General features: G+C 37.4%; 2 protein-coding genes across 2 annotated transcripts in view; one reads left to right on the forward strand and one right to left on the reverse strand.

Moving 5' to 3' along the window:
- LOC128991004 (probable C-mannosyltransferase DPY19L1) overlaps positions 1-3,153 on the reverse strand; it is a 42,266-nt gene extending 39,113 nt beyond the window's left edge. Inside the window, exon 1 of the mRNA XM_054413705.1 lies at positions 2,992-3,153. Within this exon, the coding sequence (XP_054269680.1) occupies positions 2,992-3,106 (115 nt within the window). The 5' untranslated portion in view covers positions 3,107-3,153. The remainder of the gene's footprint in view (positions 1-2,991) is intronic.
- A 744-nt stretch (positions 3,154-3,897) lies between these two features.
- Positions 3,898-11,848, forward strand: LOC128990262 (MOB kinase activator 1B). The gene is made up of 5 exons (XM_054412575.1): positions 3,898-4,130; positions 7,631-7,797; positions 8,853-9,080; positions 11,044-11,207; positions 11,736-11,848. Exons 1-5 carry the CDS (start codon positions 4,117-4,119, stop codon positions 11,814-11,816), a joined length of 654 nt encoding a protein of 217 aa, XP_054268550.1. The 5' UTR covers positions 3,898-4,116; the 3' UTR covers positions 11,817-11,848.
- Positions 11,849-13,873: the final 2,025 nt, after the last annotated feature.

A 13,873-nucleotide genomic window follows, 5' to 3' on the forward strand; every position in this document is an offset into this window, starting at 1 on the left:
ATTCCCTGAAGAATTAAAGACCGCAAGAGTTGTGCCAGTCTATAAGAAAGGTGACAGGGCCTCTATCGCCAGCTATCGTCCAATTGCTATTCTTCCTGTGATATCTAAGGTTTTTGTAAGGGTCATGTATGATCAACTGGTCGAACATCTGGACCAGAATGAACTCTTCTTGGAATCTCAGCATGGTTATAGGAGGGGCCGCTCGACTTCAACTGCCTTGCTTCGGGTTGCTGAAAGGATATCTGAGGCTTTTGAGAACCAAAAGTCAATTATAGTTCGGCCGCTTAGAAAGCGACCTCCTCTAGCATTGGTTTAGCATTAGCACGCAGGTCGTTTTCTATGTGGCCGAACTATAGTTTGACACTCCTAGATCTGAGTAAGGCTTTAGAAATTGCCTCACATGATGTCCTTTTAAGAAAGCTTGAATGTTATGGAGAAACTGGTGTCGTACTGGAAACCTTCAAGTCGTAATTGAGAGATAGGAAGCAGGTTGTTGTGGTTAGGGGTGCTTCCTCTGGTGAACTTCTGGTCGAACATGGAGTCCCCCAAGGATCAATTCTGGGCCCTCTGCTCTTTCTCCTAATGATAAACGACTTCAGTGGTAGGGAGGAAGCTCTCCTTTACGCAGACGACACCACACTGATTAGGGGAGGAGCGAGCTTGGACGGAATCAGAGAGGCGGCAGCTGCTGACCTTGCTTTAGCAGAGATATGGTTTAGAAACAACAAATTTCAAGTCAATGGCGATAAAACACAACAGATTGTCTGCAGTTTAAGTCAAGATTTGGCCGTATCAAAACACTACCAATCCCAAGAAGTTAAACTTCTGGGCTTCACCATGGACAGGAAATTAAGTTGGCAACCTCAAATTGATGAAACGTGCAAAAAATTATCTAGAGTTGTCTTTCTGCTGCGTAGGCTAAAGAGTAGATTAAGTGAAGCCTTCCTTATAAACATCTACCATGGACTGTTCCATAGTCAAATTACTTACGGCATAGGCCTACTTCTCTGGGGCCATGCTTCAGGGTGTGATGAAGTGCTCAGACTACAAAAATCTGCCTTGAGTGAGAGCCATAACATCTATCGCTCCTTTGGAACACTGTAAGCCAAACTTTAGAAGGCTAAAGGTGCATACTGTTATTGGGCAGTATAAGTCTATTTTCCTCCCTTGTACACGTCAGGTCGAACATTGAGCTAGGACGAGAGGAGATGTTCATTGCTTTAATACACGTAGCAGAAGCAAAATTGACATTCGTAGATTCCGCCTCACGGGAACACAGCGCAGTTTTCCTGCTTTTTCTTGGAAGTTGTTCAACAAGCTCCCCCAGAGATCAGCAGTCTTCCGAAAAAAAATTTTGCCAGGGTTGTGCGAGATGGGCTTCTTCAAATTCAAATTTATTTCCTTGAAAGATACAAGTTATTTTGTTGATGTTAATAATTGATAAGTTATTTATATTTAAAAATTGGCACAGTTCATCCAGCTATGCTGGTCAACAACGCAGCTTTGGTAATAAGGTATACCTGTTGTATCTGGTTTCCTTAGGCCCAGATAATTAAGTTAACTTGGAGCTACAGTTATCAGTTTGGAGTGTTCATACTTCGTAAGGCCCAAAGAACACAATTGTCAGCAGGAAAACTGAAAATGCTAACATGTCTGCGCTGAAATAGTGAATGTAACTTAATATGAACAGTTCATTTAATCTAGAAATATGTAGGCCTAGCCCAATTTAAGTATATGTAAGTTTTAATTAGCCTACAGTTAAGTTACAGACCTAGGCCTAGGACATGAAACCATGAAAAATACTTTGCTGCTTTAAATTGTCTCTTATGAGTTCTGATTTAACTTTGAAAACTTTGTTAAAAGGAAATTAATCGACAGTCCCATTCTATGATCAATACCCCCGCCGCAGCAAACCTGCCGACTAAGCGAATTTCCATTTGTCTGAATTGATTTTCAATTAAACCTATTTAACCCTTTGTAGATCGGCTTTTAATTACAGCCCGAGAAGTGCCATCACCTTCCGTCGCGAGAAATGCCAGCTGCCGATGACATCGGCGCCTGGTGTCTGCGCGAGAAATGCCCGCCGCCAATCTAATCGGCATTTTGTAAATTCATTGTAGCAAACGCATATTTACCAGTAAACGTTCTTACCACAACTCAAATTAAAGCTTAAGAGCTGTAGTACTTGAAAAATATGCGTTGGTAAACGAAAAAAGAGCGGATTAGTTTCATATAGCATTCTAAAGTCATGAGTGTTGAGGTTATACGGATGGCTGTGGCATTGGGCGTCACGCTGTCTGCCGCTCTCAGACTGCGTGGAACCAATTTTTTTAAACATTTGATTTGTCAATCTAGCGGGAATACCTTATTATTATGCTTTTGGATGTTAGGTTATGGCTTAGGCTTATGTAAAACAGCGTGCCTTGTGTTTGTTTATACAGTATTGTATTGTGTGTTTCCCGAGCATTACTGTGGTTTTTTTCAAAATAAATAGGCCTAGTAAAAACTAAAACTTCAGTGAAATCAAGTTACACTTGTATTTACGGGTACAGTTTTTTAACTGGGCTGTGCTAATATCGATTGGAACTATCAATCCAATTAGTAAACCTTTATTTGATTTTTTCATTAGGCCTATCAGTAAGTTTGGTTAGTTAGGCCTAGATAGGTTATGACAGTTTATTTTTAGAACTGTTTTTTTTTATAATTGATAAAGTTAAAAATATATATTTTTAATTGATATTTTCAATTCGATAGTTTCAATTGATATTAGCATAGCCCAGTAAAGATACTGTACCCAATCTGACTTATGTGACTAAGTTTACTTATATTTAGATTTAGGCCTATACAGATTTTTGCTCCGTTTAGGCCTGAATATAAAATCGATATTATCATTATTATACGAAATTATCAATCGATAATAATGTAATTTTATAAAATCAAATCAATCGATACAACAAATCCTATTCCTATCATAACCTATAAAATACCAACCAAAACTTAAAAGCAAAATTCGATGGATATGAGATGAATATCTCCAACTCTTTTGGCCATGTTGTCTTGGGTTACTCAAATTCTTAACTGATTTTATTTGTTTTTCTCTTTTCATTATCTTCAGCTAATTAACACCCACAAATATATAGACAGCAGCACATCACTATCCAGTATCCATTAGGGGAGTGGGGAGTAAAACTGAAAACAAAAACAAACAAACGTTTAGTGGGATTGGGAATGAACGAGTGCAAGTTAGTGTAGTGTGGTGAGTGAATGTGAAAAACAATACCCCGTCCACAGCAAACCTGCAGACTAAGCGAGTTTCCATTTGATTGAAATGATTTGCAATTAATTATATTTAAATAACATTTTAAGTTTAGCCAGTACCTAGGTTTACTGCTACAGATAGGCAAATAAAGTGTTTTTATTAAAATATTAATAGCTTAGTATAAAATAAATAAATACCACATTACAAAATTCGTTAAAAAAAAATGAAAATTATCGAGCAACAAACACCATTGTATATTAAAAAATTGCAATTATTGTTCAGTTCTCTATTGGGTGAGTGTATTTTCTGTATTTTTACTTTCTCCCCCTATACCATAGTACAAATCATATCATATACTTTCATAGGGGGAGAAAGTAAAAATACACAAATTACCACTAGCCGGTTCCAAACAAAACAACTGTTTCAACCACATCCATTAAATGTATATCTCCCAAAAGAGGATCTTGGAATACATATAATCAATGCTATATCATTTTAATTTGACTTTCCGTAATATTAATGGATCATCATTATCATTTTTTCAGACTAAGTCAGCTGTTTTTGGTCTTTGTCAGTTTAGCCAGCTCCAGGCTCCAGCTGACTAATCCATGGTGGTGAAGAAACCAAGAAACTTACTAACTTACTTACTTACTTGTGTTACAACTTAACTTACGTTCTCGGTTTGCAACATTAGATTGTGTTGTTTATTTTGTGGCTTTTATAATTTCGTGTTCTACAGGATACTATTATTTTTCTTATTTCTTTTCCTCTTTAAAATGTTTTAAAATAATTCTATAAACGTTTATTTAGAACTACTTGACATTGGAACCTTTGTTTACTCACTCAATCATACTGCGATGAGTTTCTTGTTGTAAGTTTTCTCCCTTACATTTTTATCTCAATTGATTGATTCATACTTATTTTACATTTCTTGTATTGAAACCCTAATTCGAGAAAATTACTAACTGAAGTTGTCTTTTAAAACCAGTAGCCTAGTTATTAATGATAGGACCTTAGTAGCACTAGTAGCCTACTAGGCCTATTCCTTTCTCCTCTTTAGATTGGATCTTGAATGTGATTTTTACATTTTATGGTATTCCAAGTTGTTTATTTTGTGTGAGGTTTTAAGGACGATTCACGCACATCAGTTACGGAACGTCACAGCCCAGCCACTTCTTCCGGCACGTCACAGTTAACAAAAATATTCTTTAATAGATTTTCTATTGCCCTATCTACACTCATCCGTTGCAGTCCCGTCAGTCTCTCTGCCGGCATCCGACAGTCAATTCCAGATCTCTTTCCACCGATAGTTTTTGATTATTCGGACGCTTGACGGAACTGTTTGAGGTTAGAAAATAGTGTTAATTGTTATTTAAATGGTTGTGTTTATATTTTGAGCACTGTTTGTAACAATCAACAAGAGTGCCAGTGATAATTTGATAGAATATAGGTTTATAATTTAACATTTTTCACTGTACATTAAATTACCTACTTTAAATATTAGAGACGGAAGACTGATTGAGACCAACTGACGGACAATTGACTGAGAAATTGCAGATGCAACTGAGACTGAACTGTAACTGGACTGTAACAGAACTGTGACTGAACTGATGTGTGTGAATCAACCTTTAGGCCTAAGGTTGCAAATTAAGATTCACACATATCAGTTCAGTCACAATTCCGTTACAGTCCAGTTACAGTTCAGTCTCAATTGCATCCACAATTTTTTCAGTCAACTGTCTGTCAGTTGGTTCAGTTAGTCATCTGTCTCTAATATTTACAGTAATTTACAGTCAAAAATTTTAAATTATAAACCTATAACTTAATCTATCAAATTTTCACTGTCCATCTTGTTGATTGTTACAAACAGTACTCAAAATATAAACACAACCATTTAACTAACAATAACACTATTTTCTAACCTCAAACAGGTCCGTCAGGCGTCCGAACAATCCAAAAATATGGGTGGAAAGAAATCTGAAATTGACTGACGGGACTGCAACGGATAAGTGTAGATAGCGCAATAAAACATAAATTAAAGAACATTTTTTGTTAACTGTGACGTGCCTGAGGTGACTGGACTGTGACGTGTCGTAACTGATATGTGGGAATCGACCTTAACGCGGGTTTTGATTAAATGAGGCTCGGTGAACACGGGTCAATATAACGACCATAGCAAGGAACTTTATCTTTCTAAACACTTTTCTGCTCATTTTGGGAAACTCTTGTATTGTAAATACCAAGAATCAAGCTTAGACAGACGATGCTTGGAAATTGTCATTGTATGAGAACTGATCTCTCACTTATGTCTCATCATATTTGATAGTTTCAATGAGTGGATGATTCATTCCGTTGTAACAAAGTGTTCAAACAAGAGAACAGACATTCGAATCGGTTAATCTAATAGGCTACTATGAAATCATTAAAAAAGATTTATATTCATCAGGAGATTAAAATTTTTCATTAGAGCTATAGTAGCCTAAAACAGTTACTAAATTGGTCAGACTAACTTTATTTTATAATTTTAAAGTTTATAGTTTATAGTTGTGACCTTTAACAGTCACAATCAGCCAATCTATTAATGTCTGACTTAAATTCAAGAAAGCAATTTTGTATCCATTTCAGATAGGTACTGTGCAGTTTGACTTATAAAAGTTACCTATCAGTTATAAGAATAAGAATAAGAATAAGAAAGTTTATTGCCATTGACCAAGTTGTACATAGGAATAGGCATTGTCAAATTACATTAAATAAAATATTACTAAACATGTTCATATCTATAGGTAACAAAGATTGAGAATAATGATTGAGAGTTCTTGATTTACAGGATGAATGATTTGGCTTTAATTTTATAATTTATGAAGTCCTTAACTGAGTAAAATGGGTTAGCTACAAGCCAGTTATGAATTTTTGTCTTAAAAAGAGGAAGAGAAAGGCTGTCTGCCTGAAGAGGCTCAGTCGGCTTATTATAAAATTTCACACAATTGAGTTTGAAAGAATTACCTGTGATGGCCAGCCTGTGATGTGGTATATCCAGTTGTTCCTTATTTCGTGTATGGTGGAAATGGTACTTCGTCCTGGTGGAAAACTCATTGAGATTAGCTTTAGTGTATATAAGTACATTGTAGATGTATAAGTTAATGATTGTGCAAATGTTTAGTCTGACAAAAAGTGGCTTGCAGTGCTCCGCAGGGCCAGCCCCCGACATAGTGCGGAAATACCCGCACTATGTCACATTTTCACAGCCCCCGACAGTTCAGTGAAATAATCAGCAGGTCTTTGATATTCAACTCCCGTAATTAACTTAACCTTAACTTATTTTACGGTATTATTTTTTTTAACTCTCCGAACTCAACCAAGCACTCTATAGGCTACTCGATCAAGTTGGCTATTTAAAGTAGGAACACTAAGTTATTCTTATATAGGTATATGAAGTGTTTTTTAGGTTGCATTTTAGTTTACGTCCTAAATTTACTATTACACATTTTACATTAACTACCAGCTGATTATAAAATGAAACTGTTCCAAACTAAACCTAACCTTAACAAAACTGCAGCATGTGAGTAAATGTAGAACGTAAACTAAAGTGCAGCCTGTTTTCATGTAGGTTTATCATGATAAGTGATAGGGAAAATTACAAGGAGCCTGAAATTGAAGAAATCAGCATTTTTGTTGAATCTGTTTAAAAGCAATAAAAAGATTCTTTGCAGTCTAGCTATCTGATAAATATTTTTAAATCGTCTACCTATGTGATGTTTATTAAAATTAAATTGAAACCACTTTAAAGGGCATGGGTAGACTTCCTTATCTGTTGGCACAAACAACCGAATGAAAATATCGAAATTAAACAATCAAATAGGTACCGTAATCAATATTTTCATTCAGTTGTGTGTGCTAACAGATATGGAAGTCTACCCAAGTGCGTAATATAATGGAATCAACTTCAGGTTTTTCTGAACAAAAATCTTTCATGAAAACTTACTGTTAGCCGACCTGCACTCTAAGGATAATTTGAACTTCAGATTTGTAGGCCAATTTAAATTTGTGTAATTCCCCCAAGTGTGCAAGTCCTATTTATTTCTGAAGTGACTGTCTGCAACATTTAACTTAGGCCTAGATGTAATTTGAATTTGTTTTTCAGTTCATTATCAGTGCACATATTTCGAGCAAATGTAGGCCTAACTTACAGTACATTTTTACTTGTTTTGTTCTCATTGACATTTGTTGTGAAACATTAACTTCTCTATAAGTAATGCATTGTACGTTGTTATGCAGTGTATACACGTTAAAACACACAGCTATTCTTTACTTGACAGTAAAAACTTAATTAATTTCCTGTCTTTAATAATTTTCTTGTTACTTTTTTTATAGTGGAAGTCGGTCTTCAAAGACTTTCAAACCTAAGAAAAATATTCCAGAGGGAACACATCAGTATGATTTGATGAAACATGCAGCAGCTACTCTAGGCTCGGGGAATCTTCGATTGGCTGTTATGTTACCTGAAGGGGAGGATCTGAATGAATGGGTAGCAGTGAATAGTAAGTTCGTTAAACACATGTTAAATAATCTAAATAGGAACCGCTAATATGCCAGTGACATAAGATCGATGAAGAATTGTGCAGCTTGATGTCTAAAGGCAATGAATTTTGCCGCTGCGCGTGCGTAGGTACGGAGTCGCGTTTTTACTAGTAGTAGAGTTAGTAGTAGTAGTGTGTTTGTGCGTACCGATTGGCACACAATGACCCCGCGCTACCTGCCCGTCCACACCCCCAAAACGCAATTTTAACAACATTTTAAATTTACTTTTGGACAAATATTTGTCAACTAAGTTATTTATTTATTTTCAAAAAATACAAGTTACAAACTTACACAATTTAGCTACAAAATCCATTAGGCCTAATGGCTTGTCTGCAGCAATATTATAATTTGTGTTATTTTGAAAAAGTGCTTTTTTATTGATTCAGTTTGTTTGCCTTTTTTTTGTGTTTGTCATATAAAATCTCCAGGGGATGTATGGAGTGCCCCCTTGTATGAGCCCCCCCCCCCCCCTCATTTAAGCTAGCTAGGCTCAACAAAAAAAATAATAGGCTACATCATTGAGATTTGTCCTGGAATCGGTTTAAGAAAATTAAAAAACCGATGACATCAACATTGCAGAATAGTTTTGTGTTGCAGCTCAACATATTTCTGTTGCAAAATGTTAGCTCGCAGGAGCAATAATATAAGCTATTATATTCATAATGCAAGCCTAATGGCGTTTTAAATCATTTGCTCCAAAATTTAATTTTAACTTAAAAGGATGTATCGACATTTTGGCTTATAGATAGACTTTTAATCGTAAGATACATTTATAACACACCCAATTCTGAAAATGTTAAAATTAGATAGGCTATTAATGAGGGAGATCATTACAACTCATAACCTTGCAAAAATTATCTTTACAGCATATTAAAAAAGATTCCAGTAAAAATCAATACCGTTCGTACATCATTAAAAACAATGACTATGAAACATGAGGTTGAGTTTATCCTAAAGCCTACTGAAATGTAGCCTAGGCCTACTCATTTACTAACCGTGATTTTTAACTTTGCAGCAGTGGATTTCTTCAACCAGATCAACATGCTGTATGGCACAATCACAGAATTCTGCACAGAGGAGAGTTGCCCCATCATGTCTGCAGGGCCTAAGTACGAGTACCACTGGGCAGACGGACACACGGTAAAAAAACCAATCAAGTGCTCGGCCCCCAAGTACATTGACTACTTGATGACATGGGTTCAGGATCAACTAGACGATGAAACTCTGTTCCCCTCCAAGATTGGTGAGTGTCAAATGATTTGTAAGATAAAATGATCAAGTTTATTAGGTGAGCTGGTAAGTGGCTTGGTGAGTTAGTGGCTTAGTCGGTAATGCAACTGACTAAAGGCCGGCACACACAGAGACAGACGGACTCATGAGAACGGACTCCTGCAGGCGGTAGGATTTTTTTGTAATGCACACAGCCACAGGAGTCCACAAGCAGACAGGCTATCACTTCCCCTCCTTCACCTCGTGCTTTCACTACCGTACTTCGGGGCTGTGAAATAACGTGTAGTGTTGTGCAGCCATGATTTTCAAAAATTATGCAAAAAACAACAAAAGAACCGGAACCACGAGTGGAACAGGATGACAGTCCCTCACAAGTCATAAGTAGGGTGTTCAGCGTCCCATCAAAATAAAACTCAAGGACAATTCCAGGTTTTCCAGGTTCAAAATTTCCAGGACAAAACCAAACCTGAAAAAGCAAAACTTACTTATTTGAACTTGCGATTATATTACAACCGCTTCTGCAAATCCCGTGACTATTTTTTGTGATTGCAGCCACATTAGTGGTCATAAAATTTGAACACGGTACAATTTGAGATTATCTCTTGTGATTGCGGACACATCGGTGATGATTTTCAGCAATCGTGGCAAAATCCGTTTGATGATTTCCCGCTATCGCAACATTACCAGTCATGATCTCTCAACATCAATGAACGTATTTTGAATTGCCTAGCGACAGATTCACAAACAATCTACCGAGTCCAGTACTGGAATCCTACAGAATTATTAAGTAGACTCATTACCTCGTTTGACTCGATACTCAATGAGTACCGCCCTTGACTTTCAGTCGTCACATCACTTTGTATAAATATGCTCTGTATCAGGTTTTCAATCCATACAAGTAGCAGGTATTACAAGTTGAACTCTTTTAGTATTGAGTCTTTGCTTGGTAGCTCAGTGGTTGTGTTTTGGGCTCATAAGTCGTAAACATTGCTGTTTCAAGACTGTCTGCAGTTATCTTGCTCTTTAAAGTATACCTAATGGTACTATTCTGAGGAGCAAGCTGGTCTAGTGGTAAAGCGAGGGACTTGAGGTCCCGGCTTCAAATCCTGCCAAATCACCAATGGAATTTTTCTAAGTGATAATGCTGCAACCCTTAGTCGTAGCCTGAAGTAATGTGAAAGATGATCCCGGGCTAGAGCCTAGCATCCTAGGACTGTAAAAAGGTACTCAATGTCTTCAGAGCACTGCTTAGTTTGGCCAGTTATGACTAACATTATTGAGAATAAGTACCTGTGTATCTTTTTGCAGTACAAAGCAAGCAGTAGCAGCAAATTTTCATCTTCAGTTGTTAAAAGTGTTTAAATTTGAATCAATCTATTTAGCCTATCTAGATATGGGCTTACCACGATCCATAGTAGATTGTCAAATCAGGTCTCTGGGTGTTGACCAGGTCGTTAAATAAGCTTAACTAGAGGCCTATGTCTTGGATCAGTAAAAGTAAAAGCTATCCATCTTTTGGACAAGCTACTATTCATCTAAGGTTTAGTTAAGTTAGCTTAATCAACGACGCAGTCATCATCCGAAGACGTAACGCTGTATGTTAAGTTTTCACAGCGTTGCAGGATCTGGAATCTGATCCCATCCTCAGGCGAGAAAGTCTATAAAAATTTCAAGGTTATACAAACCCAGCCTAAAAGCTGGAAAATGGCAAAAGGAAAACCACACAATTTTACTAATCAAGATTGAAAATGCTTGCTACATTCCTTAAGATAACATTAACTCACCATTAGAAAAAAAATAGGAAAGCAAACATGTATTTTGGGTGTCAATTACACATATAGGTCCTACTAAAAGTGTAGTGTGTAGTCTATAAATTCAAAAAATAAATAGACTGCTTACTGTTGTATTTTTTGTGGATGGTTACTACACCACAGGATTACTGGTAACTGCAATTACTTATATTTCCATGTTTTTAGGTGTTCCTTTTCCAAAAAACTTCCTTTCGATAGCCAAAACAATCTTAAAGAGGTTGTTCCGAGTATATGCGCACATTTACCACCAACACTTTTCTGAAGTGGTGCAACTCGGGGAAGAAGCACATCTCAACACCAGCTTTAAACACTTCATCTTCTTTGTCCAGGTAAGAACACCTTTATTAAAACATGCCTTAGGTTCAAAGCTTGAAAAGGCAGATTTATTTTGTTACAAGGGCAATTCTGTCCCCTTGTAAGTTTTGTGCTATGTTAGCCTAATAAGTAGGGAACGTTTCTTTCTGACGCTTCCATGCACTGATTGCACACTTTTAAGTACAGATGTGTTCAACTCCTCAGTAACTGTCCAACCTTCTAAGCAAAAGGATATTGCACTGCTTGTTGTTGCAATATCCAAGTAGCAAATGTGTGCTGCAATTGAAACCCCTACTAGTTGTGAGGTGCAGTCTGAAATAAGGTTTTGTGGGCCAATCATCATTAACTATTTTCCATGGACTAAATTAAAACTACAAAAGCTCATGAAATAGACTGCTGAGGTTTCATGATAAAGCCCTTGATAGGAAGCTAAGTCAGTTAAATAATAGCTAAGTCGGTTTAGGAAGCTGACCACAAAGGACTCCAGATCCCTTCCCTCATTTCTGTGATCCTAGTCTTATGGTATAATGGTTTGTTGACAGGAGTTCAGTCTGATTGACAGAAGAGAGTTAGCACCTCTACAAGAGCTCATAGAGAAGCTGACAGCCAAGGACTCCCGATGAAGCCTTTCCCTCACTTCTGTGATCCTAGTCTTATAGTATAATGGTTTGTTGACAGGAGTTCAGTCTGATTGACAGAAGAGAGTTAGCACCTCTACAAGAGCTCATAGAGAAGCTGACAGCCAAGGACTCCAGATCCCTTCCCTCACTTCTGTGATCCTAGTCTTATGGTATAATGGTTTGTTGACAGGAGCTCAGTCTGATTTGACAGAAGAGAGTTAGCACCTCTACAAGAGCTCATAGAGAAGCTGACAGCCAAGGACTCCAGATCCCTTCCCTCACTTCTGTGATCCTAGTCTTATGGTATAATGGTTTGTTGACAGGAGCTCAGTCTGATTTGACAGAAGAGAGTTAGCACCTCTACAAGAGCTCATAGAGAAGCTGACAGCCAAGGACTCCAGATCCCTTCCCTCACTTCTGTGATCCTAGTCTTATGGTATAATGGTTTGTTGACAGGAGCTCAGTCTGATTGACAGAAGAGAGTTAGCATCTCTACAAGAGCTCATAGAGAAGCTGACAGCCAAGGACTCCCGATGAAGCCTTTCCCTCACTTCTGTGATCCTAGTCTTATGGTATAATGGTTTGTTGACAGGAGTTCAGTCTGATTGACAGAAGAGAGTTAGCATCTCTACAAGAGCTCATAGAGAAGCTGAACGCCAAGGACTCCCGATGAAACCCTTCCCTCACTTCTGTGATCCTAGTCTTATGGTATAATGGTTTGTTGACAGGAGCTCAGTCTGATTGACAGAAGAGAGTTAGCACCTCTACAAGAGCTCATAGAGAAGCTGACAGCCAAGGACTCCCGATGAAGCCTTTCCCTCACTTCTGTGATCCTAGTCTTATAGTATAATGGTTTGTTGACAGGAGCTCAGTCTGATTTGACAGAAGAGAGTTAGCACCTCTACAAGAGCTCATAGAGAAGCTGACAGCCAAGGACTCCAGATCCCTTCCCTCACTTCTGTGATCCTAGTCTTATAGTATAATGGTTTGTTGACAGGAGTTCAGTCTGATTGACAGAAGAGAGTTAGCACCTCTACAAGAGCTCATAGAGAAGCTGACAGCCAAGGACTCCCGATGAAGCCTTTCCCTCACTTCTGTGATCCTAGTCTTATGGTATAATGGTTTGTTGACAGGAGTTCAGTCTGATTGACAGAAGAGAGTTAGCACCTCTACAAGAGCTCATAGAGAAGCTGACAGCCAAGGACTCCCGATGAAGCCTTTCCCTCACTTCTGTGATCCTAGTCTTTCTCTCTGCCGAGGGTTCGTTTTACGACACTGTAGTTCGTCGACTGTCCGATGACACCCTTTTACGTGACTGCAAGGAGGTAGTTTTAATTTAATAATTTATTTTTACTACTGTATCTTTGTAAATTTACTGTAGTGTATATGTAACTTAAGTATTATCGGTTGATTTCACTGTAAATTTAGGGATTGTGCAAATTCTCTTTGGTTTTGTAATAGTCACACCTTGAAAAGAGCAAAGTATAAAAGATCTGTAAATGTTTTTTTTTCACTTCTTTACTTTGGTGTAAAAAGAATAGGAGAGTACCCAACTTTGGTAATGGAGGCATTTATTTTCACAATACATACTAGCTGATTTGTGTCCGTATAAACATAAAAGTATGAATATCATTTGGTGTTGTCTTCTATTTTCAATTGTAATAATATGTTTTAAATTCCTATGAACATTTTAATAGTTCTCGCAAAAATTTAACATTTACTTACAGGAGAGAATTAGACCTACAGTATATAAAATTGTATCACCTTGCAAGTGAAAAACTAACAGGTAATGTCCAATTGTCCATGTCCGCTGAATTTCATCTGGTTCAATCTACTATCTACTCTTCATAACAGAACTACGCTTGCCATCCTGAAAACATAGTCTCCTCATTGTAATTCCATCTGATCCCTATTTTAGTCTACACCACCGATATAACAAAGAAAGCTTTTTTTACACACAGTTTACCAATGTCTGTTTATGGTGCCTATTGTACCAAAGCTTTAGTTTCAATTCAGTTGTCAGATGTTTGTAGTCTGAGTAGTAGCGTGTTGCCTTTCCT

This window comes from Macrosteles quadrilineatus, unplaced genomic scaffold (genome assembly GCF_028750875.1).
Source record: "Macrosteles quadrilineatus isolate MER2022 unplaced genomic scaffold, UCM_ALF_1.0 Scaffold_3__2_contigs__length_128488019, whole genome shotgun sequence".
NCBI classification, from domain to species: Eukaryota; Metazoa; Arthropoda; class Insecta; order Hemiptera; family Cicadellidae; genus Macrosteles; species Macrosteles quadrilineatus.